This window comes from Magallana gigas, chromosome 5, assembly GCF_963853765.1.
Source record: "Magallana gigas chromosome 5, xbMagGiga1.1, whole genome shotgun sequence".
Classification (NCBI taxonomy): domain Eukaryota; kingdom Metazoa; phylum Mollusca; class Bivalvia; order Ostreida; family Ostreidae; genus Magallana; species Magallana gigas.
Window position 1 is genome coordinate 38,849,460 of NC_088857.1, and position 18,619 is coordinate 38,868,078.

Sequence of the window (18,619 nt, forward strand, 5' to 3'; positions counted from 1 at the left end):
TTTTATTCTTTCAATACAAAATATTTTTGCGATTAATCAATATCAGTGCTCGAATAATGTTTACTTAAAAAACATAATGTGAACTAGAAATCTATTGGTAAAATCCAATATTTCAATAAAGTTGTTGTCTTTTAATTAATTTTATTTACTGACTTTTATCCTTCCATAAAGAAACTATGTGCATCATTTATGAGATCGTGGCTAAAATGCATATATACTACATATACATGTTCAGCAGTAAGCTTTAGAAAAAGCAAACTTTAACCGCGTTTTTTCGAATGTTGTCTTCGAAACAATCAAGATCCCAGAACAAATTTTCTTTGTATTTTTTTTAACGCAGTACAAGTAAGAATGTGAAGGGTCTTTCGACGAGAAGTCCAAACAAGGCATTTCAATCAACATCATGCACTTGATAGATTGACGCACAAGTCTGAGCATTAATATTTAACCGCGCCTACAGTGGGATTTTAAGAACAATATAAGCCTGTCAATTAATAGCATAATTGGTAGAGTTCGCAGTTTTGGCCAGATACCTGATACTTGCACAAAGTAATGGTCGCTTGATTGACTGCCTCTGTTAGTTCAGATGTTAACAAAGATATAGTTCATAATGTAATACCTGTGCGTTAATAGTTTGATTTGCTTCGTTGGAAATCATTTAATTGCAACAGTTTTAGAAAGTCACGACTGATCTTCAATACACGCATGCGCAATGATGGATTTTGCACCTTTGATTCATATGCTTTGAAGACTTCTCTTGGGAAACAACCGGCAATAGGAACGGCCCTCCGTATACTACAACAGTTGATTAATACCTGAATACCTGCTCTGGTCAAACGTGTAATACCTTTAATTCTTGTGTAGTCCGAAAGAGTGTGAAAAATTCAATAGATAAATAAAGAGTTCGCGTCTTCGAAGCACAAAAGAAAATTAAGAAGATGGCAATACTTGCGATTTAAAACCAACCAAAAAAGATTAATCTGCTTGAAGGAGTTCAAACCAGACAGCTATTCATGCATACAGGTGAACCTACAACAAAATAGGTTAAATGACACTCAATTGGGAAAAATGATGAGGATTCATTGCTTCGTACTGTGGCTGATGTATCTAGATGGTTATTTCTCTGCTGATCTCACAGACGTAGAAAACCTGTACAGTACTTTATTAACAAACTATAACAAAGACGTACGACCACTGACCACGACGGACGCGCCTGTTTACGTGAATGGTACGTTTAACCTTGTAGGGCTCAAGGAATTCGACGAAGTAAACGGCAAGTTTTCATTGATCGGCTTCTTTACTTTTACGTGGGTTGATTCACGATTGTCTTGGGATCCGAGTTCGCACAATTCTATTTTCACTATTGAGCTGCCTGAAACAAAAGTATGGATTCCAAATTTGATGATTGGGAATCCGTATGACAAAATTGGAACTTTAGGTAAAGGAATATTACCTGTCACATACGTCTACAATGGATTGGCTTATTGGTCACCAGGTGACGTCATATCCAGCGGATGTGAGGTAGATGTGACGTATTACCCCTTTGATACGCAAAATTGCAATGTGATGTTTATGTGTTGGGGTTACACTCCAGAAGCAGTCATTACAACTGCTCAAACTCCTGAAATCAAGACGGCTTATTTTTCTGAACATGGAACCTGGGACATAATCGAAAAAGAGTTGAAGTCCCATTTAGACTCCACTATGTCCTACATAAGCGTTGATATAAAAATGAAAAGACGCCCAGCCTTTGCTGTTATCAACATTGTCCTTCCGATGGTTTTCATGGTGATTTTGAATTTATTAGTTTTCATCTTACCAGTGGATAGCGGCGAAAGGGTATCTTATTCCATCACTGTGCTCCTGGCCATAGCGGTGTTTCTAACTCTGGTTGGTGACAATTTGCCCAAAACATCCACACCGACAGCGCTGTTGTCTTATTTCCTTCTTGGGGATCTGGTTCTGAGCTCTGTGATTTGTTTGATTGTGATTTTAGGCTTGACGTTCCACCATAGGGATGACTCTGAAAGTCCCGTACCAAATCGTGTCGCAAGAGCAGTGAAATTTTGCTGTTATCGAAAAGTTTGTCGTTTCAAGAACAAAACAACCGTAGAGGCCTTTAACGAAAACGCGGGAAAGAAATCAAAGATTCCAGATGATGATGACGACGATGACGACGACGACATAGTTGTGACGTGGAAAATGGTGTCCAAGTGTTTTGATAAATTCATGTTGATGTTTTCCCTTTTGGCAATTACCGTACAAACGGTGTTGTTTTTTGTAATGACTATGCAATAGAAATTTATGATAATGAAAGTATGAATTGCATTGATATCTTGTTGCCCAAAGCAATCTATCATTTACAGTAATATTCATTCTAATTTCATCATCCTACCCTGATAATAAATACTTGCAGTTTTTCATGTCATTTGGTAGTATTCTTCATGATAACAATTTGTTTTCAAAAACATAGACAACAAACTGTATCTTTTAAAGTTTTAAAAACTTTTTTATGGAATGCAAATTAACATTGATTATTTTGTATTTGATTTCTAACAGTTCCACGAACGAATTGGACGAGAACACCGGATACCATATCAGCAACTTAATGTCAGAAAAATTTTATTTAGTTGAATATGTACGGTTGAAGTCTTTAAAACCGCACATTATCATAATTAACATGTCACATGTATGTGGTTTTCTTTTTTGCAAGCGATCATTTATAAACCTAAAAAATATGTTCCGGGAACTTAATCGAAAAGACAAATAGTATAATCTCATCAAAGTTGTGATAAATATTTGTTCGATCGTGCAAAGGAAAGCCGCATATGCTGTTGCGATCAGTTTCACTCTCACGCGGTCACCTGACGTTAGAAAGCCGACGTTATTTTAATTGATATCTTGCATTCGTTTACTCATTTGGCATTGCAGACTCTAAGCTACTTTCAATCCATTGGAAATAATGTGTACTTAATTGTATTTGTAATTGTATTACCAGTAGTTTTTTTTTTATTTTCTAAAGAAGAAATCTATAGTTTTCAAACTGAGTTAGAAACTAAACTAATTACCCTTCATTTGTATGGCATTTATAACACTGATTCAAGTACATGTATCTGCTTCAGACAGGATAAATATAGAGACATCAAATGGTTTATGTTGCATAAATACAGATCATTAATGTACAAACTGCATATATATATATATATATATATATATATATATATATATATATATATATATATATATATATATATATATATATATATATATATATGTTCATGGTAGAGGCTGCTTTACCTTACTTTAGGTCCACAAAATTAAAGACACACAGTGTGTTGTTGAAGTGTACTAGTAGAATGTAGTTGTTGCAATAAAGTATAACAACTATTATTATTTACTTCTTTATCTTTTTTTAAGTGGTAAAGGTACTACTCTTGTTTGTAAATTATTTTTTTTTTATAAAATTCTGTTACAAAAATAATTCTATGCAACACATTTTTTGAAAAGTGAAGTTATATAATTGGTAATATAATTGACCCCCGATAAGTCTTCGTTGCGCGATCTTTTGTTTTCTCTATTGTATGTGTCTGAATTCTCTGATTATAGTGATCATTACGTAATTTTCTTTATTGAAGTGCCTGTATGTAGTTTGTGAAGGGTAACGATCAAATACAATTAATATTTGTTATGAAAAAGATGCGCCAAAGTTTTCAGTGTAATGAATTGACAGAATTCACAATGGTCGAGACAGGTTCGTTAGTTTTAATTACATCTGTACCGATGTAGGCCACAGAATCAATTGAAAGCAAATGAACTTTGTTGTCTCAATTGATTTTTTGCCGTGCGTAATCTATTAATGAACTAAAAATTTGGGTTGGTATTGGTATTAAACGAATCGCATGGAAAACAGAAGTGTTTAACTTTGGGACATTTTATGACCTTTGCTCGTGTGCTGGATTTCGCTGATTAGGCCGAGGTTGTTATGCACTTTGTGTATATATATTTAAACCAAAAAAAAAATGCTTTCTTTGGCGATTCATTCGGGATATGAAGGTAGCGACATTGCAGAAAAAATACATAACCCGCGTTAAAAAAAATCTGCATTGATTGCTAACTTCATAACCCGCATGAACCCGCATGAATATTAAAGAAAGCATTTCATTGTTTATATTATAGCTAGAACTGTTTCTACAGAGCTATGAATTAAATTTAGTTTCCGTAAGAAATAGAGGGAATAATACTAGGTAGATTTAAATATGAGTCACTAACTTCGGTGCTCCCGATAACACTACTGGGGTCCGTTGTAACATTTATCAATGTGTATTTATTCAAAACAGGTTACAAAAATACAAATAAAATTTACACTTGATTTAATGCTTTAAATTTGTCAGTTCATGTTCCTACTACTAAAATCGGATATCTCGATTGTAATTTGCTTAATCAACGCAATCCACTTAGTTCATATTTGCTTCCACTGTAGAAATGTATACCTTTTCCACACTGGCGCCGCATCTTCTTAATTCTATTTTTCATCTTTATACTAAAATTATTTCTAAAATATCTGAATATGTTTTAAATTATCAAACTTGCTGAAGCTTTTTCCCATCATATATACTAATAATCTTTGACGAAGTTATTTTTATCTATTTCAATGAACGTCTTTATAGTGTTTTTCCGAAATAGCGTAAATATATTTTTCGACTTTTTTTAATAGCTTTGCTAAATTTAGCATGGAAGATTGATGCAGTTCTTCTATTGAAAAAAATAATACAAAACTACGGGCCCATCCACATCCAAAGTAATTCATATTGTCCTTTCTGATATATTTCATTTTATCAAATGAAATATACAACATGACTAAAGTAGTCATGTTGTATATTTCATTTGATAAAATAAAATATATCAGAAAGGACAATATAATTATTAGCATCAAGATTAGAGTATGGTTCTTTGCAATGGTATAACCATTAAATTAATATATGTCTACAAGAGTTGTCGTTCTCTGTACCGTTATAGACACGGGGGTTTAAAGAAAAGAGAACTTCGATTCAATAACAGACTGATTTATTCTACAAAGCTCCGGTACTTTGTCAAGTACAAAATCTAAACAATACATTAACACACATTCTCTCTCTCTCTCTCTCTCTCTCTCTCTCTCTCTCTCTCTCTCTCTCTCTCTCTCTCTCTCTCTCTCTCTCTCTCTCTCTCTCTCTCTCATGTCATCTCATCTCATTTCTTGGACGGAATTTGATCACAGATTTTAACAAAACATGTTGCACAACCTAATAAACACCGAATGAAGGCACCAAAACACAAACGACATAACTGTAGGCGATCCAAATGGAATTGTACATGTATTTATATATTCAGTAATTACTTCATTATTCATTTTTGAAATATATTTTCACTTACATACCTATAATTTGAACAACAAAACCATATTATTTTCTGTATAGTAATTAACATCCCAAAATATATACATATGTATAATTAATAAACATAAATATACATCCTAACAATTAATTAGGATGAGTTTTTAATTAGAAAGTATCTATGTTAGATATTAGTACTGAGCAACTTACATGCAAGTTAAAACTGTTACATAAAATGTCAACAATACAAATAGCACTATCACAGATTAAGCCACGTCACTTTCTATTTCATGTACATGTGTTACTACCCACCACCCACCCCTTTTGCAGCAATCTTCACATAATTTTTAAACGCGCGATTTTAGACTAAATAATAGACCAATGCAACAAAAAAATAAAAATTTGTGGAGGAACAATACGTTGGCCGCTGCCCTATAAACACAAAGAAATATACAAAAAGCTATAATGGGAGGAGGGTTTACAATAAACCCTGTGGACATCACTATCGCAATTTTTGATTGCGTACAACTTTGTTCATGTTTTAACGTGAGATTCTACAATGCCGATTATGAAGTATACAAAACCTGGAAAAATACCAGAAAGGGACTAGTTTAGTAGTATATTACTAATTTTGGACAAAATGGCTACAGATAACACTTAGTCTAAAGTTTGTTACTCCAGGTATTAAGTACTCAGTATTGCATGGTGGGTGTATATTTATTGACAGAATTGCAGTGAGGCGATGTTTTGTTACGACTGACCATGACAACCATAATATATAAACCTAACTTCTAATACTGCACTGTTCTACAAGTAAAAATCTCTTGACTATAACCAATAAAAGGGAGAAAGAAGCAGACCTAGAAGAACAAGTGGACATTTATGCACCTAGAAGAAAGTTAAAAATCGTCGTCAAGACTAGATGTGATCAAATCCTTTTCACCCGAATTTGCAGGGTCGTCGAGTCCAGATCTGAAGCTTTCTTCGTCCGGTGTTTGCGTGTCTGTACTCCACTCTTCTGTTTGGAACACCTCGGGAGCTTCGTTAAACGACACTCTTTTGCTACTTCGAGTCGTGTTTTCGACGTCCAAAGTAAGAATATCTACATTTTGAGAACTTTCGGTATCATTCTCTATTGTCTTTGAGCTAACGGCCTCTTCTTCCTCCTCACCCTTTGTTTCTTCCTTCTCACCCTTTGTTTCTTCCTTCTCACCCTTTGTTTCATCGGTTTCCTTTTCACTTTTCGTTTCACTGGTTTTGTTATCGTCTACCACTGAGTCTTTAGCCTCTTCTTCTGAATCATCTTCTCCTTTTTCGTCAACCTTTGGAAGATTTTTGTTTTCCGTTTTATCGCCATCCACTTCATTTGAATTTTCCTCTTGATCCGATACATTATCCTTCTGAGAATCCTTCGTAAAATCTAAATCAAGTTTTTCGATTTCAGGAGTCGCTTCAACATCTTCTGTCTTTTGATTTGCCTCCGAATTGTCATTCACAATTTTGTTTAAATTATCAACTGAGCTAAATTGAGTCATAAACACTAAATCTTTTTCAGAATCAACATCGTCCTTTTCTTCTCGCTCTTCCGATTTCAATTCATTGCTGTCGGTTCCGTCTTTTTCATTGTCATTGCTTTCCTTTTTCCTGGCTGGCTCTGGCTTATCCCCAGCGTCACTTGCTGGTGGACTGGTCATACTCACACACGTAGCTGGATCTGGAACATCGCTACCCTGAGGTTCTGGTCTCTCCTCACTCTCCAACCTTTCCCAAACCTGTTCCGCAAACAGCTTCCTCTGTCTGGAAGCTACGTGCTTTGGGACGCCAGCCTCTGGAGGAAACGGGAGCTGGAACGGATTAGACGTATTCTCTTCATTCATCACATCCTCTAACTTCGGAACCACGGCCTGACGAGGTGATCCTGAGGATTTCTTTGGGGGTGGAACCCTGCCAGCTGGAGCTGTTTGGGGCCGCCTTGCACCAGATGGAGGACGTTTAATGGCGGTTCCTGAGACATTCATCTGACCTGATGTGCTTGGTGTGGTGGACCTGTCAGATTCCAAACGGTAAGAATATCGAACTTGTTCATCGGCTTCTTTCTCTTGTTCTTCCGATTTAAAATCTCCACCTCCAAATTTTTTGTTCAATTTATCATCAATTCGTTTAACTCCAGTATCGATCCTCTTTTTGCCCTCCAGAACGTTGTGTACCCTTTTCTTGGCGATATCTGGAATAATCTTGTTCAGGTCGGGGTCTGACTTGGACATTTGCTCTTTCTTTTGCAGTTCTTCCAATTCCTTTTTCTTTTGGTCTTGTTTTCGCTTCTGCGTCACCCATTGGTCGTATGACATTCGGTTTCCCTCGGCACTCCTTGATCGTGACGATGACGCTGTTTTGGGTCTCTCTCTGTCCGTATTTTGACTATCTGGGTTTTTACCATTTACGGCGAGTTTAATTCTCCCTGCAACGGGTCTTTTGTAAATGAATTTCGAAGACGGTGGATGAGGAGTGGTCGTTAACGTTGATTCGTTTCCTGATTTCTTCGATTTTTCCCGTAGATTGACATTTGTTTCAGCTCTTCCTTCCACTTTCACACCACCAGTAGAGGTTTCTCTACGTTTGAGAGGTGCAGACTCAGGGCGTATATTCTTCTTTTCATTTTTTTCTTCATATTCCTTCAGAATACGCTTGTGTTCCCTCCTCTCTTGTCTTTTCATTTCAGAAATCTCCTTATTCTTCTGTTCAGCCCACTTTTTGTATACCTTCTGAGCTTCCATTCTCTTTTCAAACTTTTCATTGGCCTCCAGCACCATCTTCTCCCGCTCTGCCCTCTTTTTCGCCTTCTCTTCTTTCACTTTCTTTCTGTGGAGCTTGTCTTTCTTTTTCAGCCACTCGCGTAACTCCTCTTTACTGGAGTATTTGATGTGGTAGTTCAACTGCTCTTGCTCCTGAAGGGTCCTCGGTGTTGACAATGGCGTCGAGTGGTCAGTTTTCAATGTAGTGGCAGTGGTTTGGGAGTGGAATGAAGAGTTGTCTATCGTAGACTCGGAGTTTTTGCGTTTCGACTTTCTCTTTCGTGGTTTAGATGGGGGATATTCGTGATGTGGGTTTTGGGAGTAGTGGATAATGTTTTGCATGGATCGGTACGCCATATCTGTGGATTTATTTGATAGCTCACCTACAAAACCAAATAGCATCACATCCTTAGTGTTCTATATGTGTGTAAAGGTTAAAGTATTTTGGTGATACTAATAAATACCAACAGAATTTCATTTAGACCATTATCAATATCTACATACATATAAGTAAAAAACACTTTTATAACATCATAGTAATTTCTATCTGCCATTTTCCTCAATTTTTATTTTAAAAAAAAATACTATAATCCTCCAGATCAGACTCCACATGAATCTTAGAAATGTGAAGCAGAATAAAACTTTAAAACACCTGGTTTCACTTTTCGTTCCCAATTACTAAGTCCTTTGTCAATATTTCTGTCCAAAACCATTTACATTTGGCTGTGTGATCAAGATAAAACACTACTGGTAAGCAACATGGCAAAACCTCAAAACTTCACACAACCAGTGTTTTTAAAAGGGACAGAGGCTTCATTCCACTATATCAAAATTTGCTGTCCTTTTGTTTACTTTCTACTTTAAAAGCCGTCTCAATTTGGAGCACCAATTCATTGGTTTTTACATTTGATTTAAAAGTCAAACAACATTAGTGTTATTAAACACTTCTAAGTCATCCAAATGTCAAAATGAATTTTTGACTAAAAGATCTTTAAAAACGTTTTGAAAAACATGCTAATAATACATGTATCTTGCAAAAAATATTATAAAATACTTTCTCCTAATAAACATTGCAAATTTACTTTGGTAGTGTTAATGAGCCTTGGTGAACATATAGCTGTCGAAAATACATGCAAAATACTAAAAAAGTCCTTCCTATTGAGCATACTCATTCTCCATTATTACCATTATGTACATACTATAGAATCTATAGTATACATAATGATAATAATGATGTAGTAGTATTGATGTATTTAACCTATTAAACAATACTTACTGTTAAAGCTTCCTCCAGACAATGGCCTCCTCTTGCCATGTGAACTGTGATCCAGGTGACCTTTGATCCTCAGCTCCTGAGACATGCTTCTAGGCAAAATGACTCCAGGAGGAGCTAACCCATGACTCACCATGTGGTACTGCTCACGCAATGTTTCCATCTGACCAATATATTGTCTAGTTATAGTGTTTGTCTTGACAGTCTTTCCCTTCATTATTTCCTCCAGTTCCCGATACTTCTGTTGTAGCCTTTCTTCAATAAATATATCCGGATTTATTTCCATTGATTTGAATTTCCTAATTTGTTTTCTCTTCAAAAGTTTGCCTTTCTTCTGGCCTGAGGGTGGCTTTTTCTTGCTGCTACCCCCACCAATATCACTCATCGTGTCCTTATCTTTAACTTTCATTGAACGAACTGGTAGACTTTTCGTTGTTGATTGTGATGGCTCCTCAGGAGATTTGGATCTTAATGTTTCTAATAAGGCTGATCTAGACCTTGACCTTGATCTAGATCTTTGTCTTGATCTGGGTCTTTGTATGGGTCTGGATCTAGATCTAGATCTGGATCTTTGTCTGGATCTGGATCTTGAACTCGAACTTGAATATGACCTTGATCTAGATCTTTGTCTGGATCTGGATCTGGATCTAGATCTTGAACCAGAACTTGGTGATTTCGGTGAATATCTGTAACTGCTACTAGAATTAGAAAATGACCTTGATCTAGATCTTGACCCGGATCTGGATCTTGATAGAGACAGGTTTCTTGATCTGTCACTAGATGGGGAAAATGACCTTGATCTAGATCTTTGTCTGGATCTTTGTCTGGATCTGGATCTAGATCTGGATCTAGAACTTGGTGACTTCGGCGAATATGACCTTGATCTTGATCTTATAGGCTCCTTTGAATCTTTTCCATTAGACCAGAAGCTGGATGACCCGGAGTTAGATCTGGATCTATTTTGAGAACTAGCTTTAGGAACAGAAATAGACTTGTAAAAGTTCTGGCTTAGTTCCTTTTCTTTCTTGTCATTTTTAGACTTTCTGGTCCTTTCTCTTCCTCTCTCTTCAAAACCATTTTGATTAACATCTCCATTGGGTTTCATCTTTTTGTCTTTATCAGATGTTTTCCTATAATGGAATGAAGTACGGTATGAATTAATAGCATTTAGGTCTTTTTTCAAATTTTCTTTCAAATTTAAGTAGCAACATGACTCAATTTAAAGGAAACAACTTATACCACTAAACTATGAATTATGTTATTTGTTGGTAGTTCATGAACATGTATGTCAAGAAGTGCTAATTGAAAAAACAACACACTTTGTTTTACTTTCTGCTGTTTCCCCCTTTTCCTCGTCTGCAAGCACCTGATCTCTCACAATCTGTTCCAGTATATTGAGCGTTCGTTTGGATCTCTTGGAGTGTGAAGCTTTCACATTTGACATTCTCCAATGTAGAATAAACTACCTGATGAAGAAGAATGGTCCCATGATCATGCAAGAATTATTATTTGTATGGATTCATCTCTCATAATTTAAAATTCAAAGCTTAAGATCAATGAGTTTTACTGTTCTTGTTTATTAAACATTATATATTCATTACTAATACACTATAAAATAAATTGCTGTAATTTTTTTTTATCAGTCCTATCTATGGATTTAAAAATAACTACTTAGATAATAGCTGAAAGAAAGACGTACTTATTGCTACTGTGATATTTACAATTTTGGTACTATATAATTTGTTAATTAATAACAATAATACAAATCATGCATCTTAAGAATTTCCATTAAATCAATTAGTTTTAAATTTAATCGGCATGCCAGCACACTATAATTCTAATCTAGGTCTTGTCAGCAGTTTAAATACCAGATCTTCTGATACAATTTATCAACACCGAATATTTAAAAAAATACTACTACTGCTACCATTCCCTCCCTTAAAAATCTTGTCAATTCTTATCCAATACAAAGATCTTTGTTATGCATATTTAATAGATCTCACTGTTTGTGCGCTTAATAAATAAGATCAAATTATCAAGCTTACAGAAACTGTCAAAAGATCAGTTTGCAATAAATATATCCAAGCCATGAGCAAATTTTTAAAAGAAACAGAATAACAATATAAATTTTAGGTGTGTTTGCTTTTCGAGATTTCAACTAACTGAATATATTCTATTCCATGCTCATTTTTCTGTTGCTGAAAAAGCTACATTATGTAAATAGAATTTTAAAATTCCAACAAACAAAATCTCCACACTGCAAATATATGTTTGTATATATAAAGGTGAATGAATAGATTTAGCTGGCAACAATTCTCTCTCCTCATCAAACACTTGTCCCTTATCCTTAATCCCCCCCCCCCCCAACACCTTGCTCTTAACCTACCCCAGAACACACTGCAAACACACAAAAATATGGGAGGTAATATTTCAAGTTTGTTAATAACAAAGAAAGCAATACCATTGACTGTAAGCTTAGAGTATGGGTATCCATGTGACATAATTAGAATAACTTTGTACTTAAAACTAGTGAGCATATAACGTTTATCAAAATTCTTAAAAGGTCTGTATTTAGATTTCATTTAAGTTTAATCAGTTCTATTGTACTCTCTATCTGCAATGGATATTACAAGTGATAGCTAGCTAGCATATCCAGATCCAAAAGAAATCCCCTACAATCATTGTTTGCGAGCTATTGAGGAGTGTCAGTCGAGGTATTAACTGGATTCATATTTTACAAAGTGTACGAAAAATTACAATAAATACGATTTTAATGCATACTCATTTTAATCTTAAAAGATATAACATGATCTGTATCCACTTGTTCCACCTTTGTTTGATAAGCAGTACATGTATTGCAAAGTTGTTCTGGATACAATATTTCTTGGTTTCAGAAGCAGTAATTCTGAACGTCTTTGACTAATATTGCAAGTACAGTAAAACATGCTTGTAACGAAGTAGCAGGGACTGGTGATTTAACTTTGTTATAAGCGTAATTTTATATTCGTCAAATTTACAACAAGTAATTAAGTCTTGTGGAATGAAATACACTTCGCTGTAAGCATCAATTCATTTTAAGCATGTTCGTTCTTAATGCAACCTTAGTTTACTGGCTTACTTAATACAGATCATTTTATTAATAATATACTAATCTAATGACAAACTCAAATCACAAATGAATCAAAATGCTCATCATTTCTATTAAAATTTGTCTTTGACTGAACCTGACTGCAAAAATTAGTAAGAAATTTTAGCTCGATTAATTGAATCATTAATACAGCTTGAATAATGTTTTAGTCTTCTGCCACCAGCCTTTCATAAAAATCGATTAAAGCAACAATAACTTGATTAATAGACTTTAAAAAGTTAACTTAATCCCATTATTATTACAAACCTTAGTGTAATCCTACATAACATGCACTGTAATTTTAAAATTAATGGCAGATAAAGTAAATTTCCAATACACTATGGGCAAACTTTTTATTTTATCAAGCAGCTGCTTTATACTTAAAATGCAGAGGAAAATGGTCGCCTGAGAGTCTATAGGCATGAAATTAGTTGTCATGGCAACTACAACATACTACTACACCACAATACAATTAACTCTCCAGCCACCTCATTTTCAACTCCAAACGAAGAAATTTCTAATCAATAATCATCCAATATCCATATGTACAGTATAAAAGGGAAAAAACTGTTCTTCAATGCCATCACATTATGATTAATTTTATAGAAACATGCCATTGGCATTGCTCAGAAAATAGTTCAAAGTTTTAAATATGCATTGTCTTGCACTAATTAATCACCTTTCACAATAGCTTAATAATCTGATGAACCCTGGTGCTATGGCTAAATAATGTATTTACCAGTAACACATTCAATTCCTTTCTTTAAACTCTAAAAATAATTTTTAAAACTGATCATTTGCACGGAATGTTGCAGTTGCATTTGTTATTCTAACATTCTTTATTTTTTTAAAGGAGCCTCCAATCATTAATGAATAATTAATGATTTAAATTCTTTGCATAATGTATAATACAGCTTGTACGTTTTGTTCATTGAGATCTGCATTCTTTAAATCAGTTTTTAAAGAGGAAAACAATTGAATAAACCAATATCTCCTAAAGTACAGGGTTGTCTCTGAGACCCAGGGGGGCGGGGAATTCCCCCGCTTATAATTACTTACTTACCCGGCTATTATTGCATTCCAAACACAATCTAGCTATAAGCTAGACCCCCAGACCCCCATCTACTTATTTACTTCTTCCTTCTACTTCAATTTTTAGAGACAACCCTGTAAGTATGTCTTACAGATTAATCAACACTCCTTAACGTGCAAGCTGTCACTATAGTTGGTCTAATCATAGACACGTACAGATATATTGGGTCTAAATAAAGAATTGCTCTACATCATGCTTGTAGAAATAATACCATCTCAATTTTCTTAGCTTCTTATTGATATTTATTGAAATAGAAGAGGATGGGATAACAATTGATTACATTTCCCCTCTTTTTCAAAGGAAAATGGAATTATTGTCTGAGTATTATGAGGTGATCAAATATAGTCAGGTATGATCAAATCCATTAGTTTAAGCCTGATGGGCTAAATGATAGATTTGATCAAGCTTGACCATATTTGATTACCTAGCTCATAATATTCAAAGAATGATTCCTTAGTAATATATATATATATAAATTTCAGCAATTGTATAATTAAAAATAGTCATTGATGAAAAGTATTGGACTATGTATTACAAAATTGATTTGTATAGTGTTATACGCAGACAAAGACACTGAAAAATGCAAATATTTGTTAATCAAATAAATTGAACATATTACACTGTACAAATGGGTCCATTCAATGTTAATGTAATTTGTTCATGTAGGTTTTATGAAATATAAGATGTCTTTATACTACCAGTTCCTTACTAACTGACTCGAATGTCAGCATGCAAGTAATTCAAGTTCTATATAAAAATCCTAATATTACATGTTATTAATAGGGTGAGATACATGCACATAATAAATTCCCTAATAGTTAGACCTGTATGTTGAGCCACTATGAATTCATGATTAAAGTGAATAGACAATATTAAATTACCTTGTTCATTTATGGGGTGAACACAATCAAGGGGAAATACTCTGCTGGTGTATGAAAACATTCAAGGGGAAATACTCTGGTTAGGTGATTCATACAATAGAAACAGTCTCCAAAGCAGTGAAATCAGACTACGTATATAACTAATTGTTCCGGCTTTTAAGATCAATTACTCATGGCAGAAACAAACATTTTTAGGGGGTGTTTTGAGGTCCAGGGATTAAAATTGAATGATATCATTAGTTCTAAATCAAAAAAAGGAGGACTTCTACAACTCAGAGAGAGAGAGAGAGAGAGAGAGAGAGAGAGAGAGAGAGAGAGAGAGAAGGAGAGAGAGAGAAGGAGAGAGAGAAGGAGAGAGAGAAGGAGATAGAGAGAGAGATTATTATCTTGTTTAAATCACATACTATATTACACATGCACCTGATGTTATATGGGTTTTTTTTTTCATTATAAAAATATATACCTGGGGTCTGCCTATTACTATAGGTGGAGGGTATATATTTTTATTATAAGGAAAATAAACGGTGCAGGTGTCTGTGTATTACTATTTGATAATCTAATGTTCGTTATAATCATCAATCAGATATTCATTCGTGAATTCATGCATTTATAAGTATAATATACACATGCATGTATGTCATAATTTTAATACTGAGTATAATGATCAGCGTTTCAAATTGACACTAGCCTACGCATACACAAATGATACATGTGTCAGTCTATCAACATACCGAACCACGTGAAAATTCTACTTGTCAAGCAAGTTTCAACTCGAAGATCTTACTCTGAAACAATGTAAGTAATTCCAATGTATTTATCATTCAACATGTATGGTCATCTTTAATAATAACCCGATGTTTTGTTCAGGTTTTTTTAATTAATAGGATACTTACATTTTATCTGGTTTGCTTCCATTGCGCCGTTACTACATGAAACTAGATGTAAATAATCCATTGCAATGCCGACAGACTCGTGTTTACAATGCTCCGGTGACTGTTGACTTAATTTTACACACACCCTGTGTTTATACTGGTAAAAGTATTATATCTTTTTATTCACTTTTTCAAAAATAAAGTTAAGAAATAATGTTACAAGTAGAAAAATATTTAAATCTTTTTCTTGCAAAATGTTTTATTGCCAAAGCGGGTTTTTAAGTAAAAACACTTTGTTTTAAATCAATCATACGAGGGAGGTAAAAATAAGACACAGCCAGGTAAACGTCTGCGAGAATGCACGAGACCATAACTGTGTCATGACAACGTTGACACAAACCAATATGGCTGAATATATTTACATTTAGCAATACAGGTAACGTTAGCATTTTTTAATTTGTTTTAGATATTAGTTTTGATAGGAAGCAAAAATAATATAAATATGGATTTTTAAAAAAGAAACGCAAAGAGCAAGACAAGTGCGTTCAGTTATAAATACACGTGTTTACAGGAGCAGGTGCCCGCTAGATTACAATACAATAGGCATTTATAATTAATTATTAATCTTCTAATTTGCGGAACCTGTGGTATTAGATGTTTATGTACTTTTTAAACCAAACAAGGTATTTAGATATATCAATAATTAATTAAACTGGTAATTAACCGTGACATCTTACCCATGATATCCCCGTATGTATCCTTTCTCATTTGAAATCATATATGAATCTGGTTACCTGTATATCAATACATTTAGATTTTTTAATGTTAATTGTTGACTTTTGGGATAAGTTTTAATTTCAAAGACCATGAACACGCTCATATTTTGACGTTGGTGTAACAAAAGTTTTACAATAATTTCACAAAATATGTGAATTCTCATTTTTAAATTCTGAGAAATTTTTCTTAAATCATCATTACATAGCATCTTATGTTAATCAGTTTATATGCAAGGTACATAAATATTTTCTCAAAAACATTTATAAAAAAATATATTTTTCAATTTCATTATCATTTTTGATTATTGTCATAAAGTGTCAAGTGCCTGTGGTTCACCATAATTTACACGTATATAGATATTAAACTCCTTTTAGCTATTAACAGTGTGCTTTATGTGTATATGATATAATTACTTATTCTATATGTACATGTATATATATTGCTTATAATATAACTTTGATTTCTGTCAGTGTAGATTTTGAAGGATGTCTGTGGTAGCAATGCCAACCATAGAAGAGAGGGAGAATCTTATGAAAGATAACCGGGTACCATTATCTGGATTCAGTCCCCGGCCCATACAAAGACTAGCCAATAGGAAGCAGCCCAGATCTGTGCTAAATATCGAGTGTAATCACTTCTTACGGACAGAGACAAAAGACTTCACCCATGGGCATGCCCCCATGACCTATAAATTATGGATGGAGGCCGGTAAGCATGACCCTCCCTATCCGAACACCCCTGACCCAAATTTCAACAGTAACGTGTGGAGAAACTTTCGTAAACAGTACGGATTCAACACAACTGCTGAAGGCAGGAAAATTTCTGAAGTGTTGGCTACTATGTATCCATTGAACATTCCTGCACCTTCAAAAGTCGGGGACCATACGTTTGAAAAGTACATCAGAGAAACAAAACTGTTTAATGACGAGAAAATAGCTTTTCTGGCAATGAATCGGACAAAGGCCGATGTGCAGGAATTCAAGAGGTTGCGTTGTCGAAGTGAAGCGAGGAACCCGCCTATTGACGAAAGTGGTGAGTAACTGCAAATACATCGCATATGTGCTGCACAAAGCTTTATCTTTTACCTTATCTTAAAGACACCACCCTTACTCCCGAATTATGTAATCTATATCAAAAGCATCCTAGTGATACAAAAAGGCACAAACATAGCTTTACTTTGTCTGAACTGTTTATTGGATAGTAAACCCTAATTATTCATTGATGCACCGCGTGCTCTATTATATGGTCTGACCGACTAGAAACGTAAATATTTCACAATGCGAAATCAAAATGTTTCCAGTATAATTATCTCAGTTGATCCGACATTTACCAAAGCAGTTATCATACAATGCTAGGAGCAAGCAAAGTTTGTATATTACAGTTATATGGTCCATTAATATTTTGTTCTCAATATTTAATATTTTCAGGTAATATCTTACCTCCAGAGAACTTCAAGAAATACGAGCACCGGTTTGTACCTCCCCCGCCACTGCCTCCGACCCCACCCCCGTCAAACCAGAAGATTGACTCCCTGGGTCAGCGCTACATCCCCCGCTCTGAGCCCCACCTGTGGAAACTGTCTTACAAACTTTCACACCCCCAGTACGAGAGTGTTCGAAAGGAAATCAAGAGGAGACAAGAACTTATGAGGAACCAACCCATTGGGGTCTCCCCCAAAACCTTTCCTTCTCCGCTGGTGCCATGAAATTTTATTGCATGCGTATGCATGTTTTTATTTAAATAACTGTGATATTTTGGAAATACCGTTATAGATGATACTGATGGTCATTCTATACTTTTTGATTTAATTTTGATTGGAAGACATCATTATCTTATGTCAGACTACTAGGACTAACAATTACATGCAAGTGCTCGACAAATGTCGTTCATCATTTAATGTTAAACCACCAAAAATATGCTATACACGGGATTTGCCTTATTTTCATAAACAATTTCTATGTTTGTATTATTTATCACTGAAAAAAAAAACCGTTGGCCAAAACTCTGCTAACCTTTATAAAATCTTTTGATCCTTCAATCTTTCGACTTTTTAAGGATCAAACGAAGGGTGTCGTAATAATGTCATTACATGAATGTAGACTGTGATATGGTACATGCATTTGATGCTTTATATTTTTTCATGATTATCTTAATTTTGTAATGACGGCCTTTGAACTTTACGTGACGTGTATATGTATAAATGTAATCAGTATTTGGTATGCGCCAAAAATGTTGTGTATAAGTTTTGTATACAAAGCATTTCAAGAATTACTTCTATTCAAGTCGTAATGTATTTTCAAACGATAGAAAGACTTTAGATGTCATTTTTTGCGCCTATTTTCTGTTGTCATATTTTCTTGATTTGTTTTAAGCATTTGTTACTTTGGTTGTGCAATCACTGAATGTGTAATAAAATCTTAAAGAATTTTTCT

At 34.4% G+C, this 18,619-nt stretch overlaps 3 protein-coding genes across 8 annotated transcripts; 2 read left to right on the plus strand and 1 right to left on the minus strand.

The window, feature by feature from the left end:
- The first annotated feature begins 568 nt into the window (after nucleotides 1–568).
- LOC105330350 (neuronal acetylcholine receptor subunit alpha-6-like) lies at nucleotides 569–3,223 on the plus strand. The gene has a single exon (XM_011431985.4). The coding sequence runs from the start codon at nucleotides 1,069–1,071 to the stop codon at nucleotides 2,296–2,298; it is 1,230 nt and encodes a 409-aa protein (XP_011430287.3). The 5' UTR covers nucleotides 569–1,068; the 3' UTR covers nucleotides 2,299–3,223.
- A 1,824-nt stretch (nucleotides 3,224–5,047) lies between these two features.
- Nucleotides 5,048–15,568, minus strand: LOC105330349 (glutamic acid-rich protein). 3 transcript variants are annotated; one of them, XM_011431984.4, is made up of 5 exons: nucleotides 15,432–15,537; nucleotides 15,270–15,323; nucleotides 10,757–10,903; nucleotides 9,441–10,567; nucleotides 5,048–8,547 (listed from the first exon to the last, which is right to left on the minus strand). In XM_011431984.4, exons 3-5 carry the CDS (start codon nucleotides 10,879–10,881, stop codon nucleotides 6,272–6,274), a joined length of 3,528 nt encoding a protein of 1,175 aa, XP_011430286.3. In that variant the 5' UTR covers nucleotides 10,882–10,903; nucleotides 15,270–15,323; nucleotides 15,432–15,537; the 3' UTR covers nucleotides 5,048–6,271. The 3 variants fall into 3 exon arrangements, with proteins under 3 accessions (XP_011430286.3, XP_011430285.3, XP_011430284.3); XM_011431983.4 differs by lacking the exon at nucleotides 15,270–15,323 and adding an exon at nucleotides 12,832–12,857 and having other exon boundaries at nucleotides 15,432–15,535; XM_011431982.4 differs by lacking the exon at nucleotides 15,270–15,323 and having other exon boundaries at nucleotides 15,432–15,568.
- Nucleotides 15,569–15,701: 133 nt separating this feature from the next.
- On the plus strand, nucleotides 15,702–18,613 carry LOC105330348 (testis-expressed protein 52). Of its 4 annotated transcripts, none has more exons than XM_011431981.4 (3): nucleotides 15,702–15,846; nucleotides 16,658–17,219; nucleotides 17,615–18,613. In XM_011431981.4, the coding sequence occupies exons 2-3, from the start codon at nucleotides 16,673–16,675 to the stop codon at nucleotides 17,890–17,892; spliced, it is 825 nt and encodes a 274-aa protein (XP_011430283.1). In that variant the 5' UTR covers nucleotides 15,702–15,846; nucleotides 16,658–16,672; the 3' UTR covers nucleotides 17,893–18,613. The 4 variants fall into 4 exon arrangements, with proteins under 4 accessions (XP_011430283.1, XP_011430279.1, XP_065941154.1 ...); XM_011431977.4 differs by having other exon boundaries at nucleotides 15,726–15,846; nucleotides 16,663–17,219; XM_066085082.1 differs by lacking the exon at nucleotides 15,702–15,846 and adding an exon at nucleotides 15,988–16,093.
- The last annotated feature ends 6 nt before the right edge of the window (nucleotides 18,614–18,619 follow it).

Coding starts and splice junctions, on each gene's coding strand:
- LOC105330350 (XM_011431985.4), top strand. CDS start 1,069: ATGATGAGGATTCATTGCTTCGTACTGTGGCTGATGTATCTAGATGGT.
- LOC105330349 (XM_011431982.4), bottom strand. CDS start 10,881: ATGTCAAATGTGAAAGCTTCACACTCCAAGAGATCCAAACGAACGCTC. Junction 10,568..10,756: donor ACAGCAGAAAGTAAAACAAA/GTGTGTTGTTTT, acceptor ATTCCATTATAG/GAAAACATCTGATAAAGACA. Junction 8,548..9,440: donor GTCTGGAGGAAGCTTTAACA/GTAAGTATTGTT, acceptor TTGGTTTTGTAG/GTGAGCTATCAAATAAATCC.
- LOC105330348 (XM_011431981.4), top strand. CDS start 16,673: ATGTCTGTGGTAGCAATGCCAACCATAGAAGAGAGGGAGAATCTTATG. Junction 17,220..17,614: donor CCCGCCTATTGACGAAAGTG/GTGAGTAACTGC, acceptor TAATATTTTCAG/GTAATATCTTACCTCCAGAG.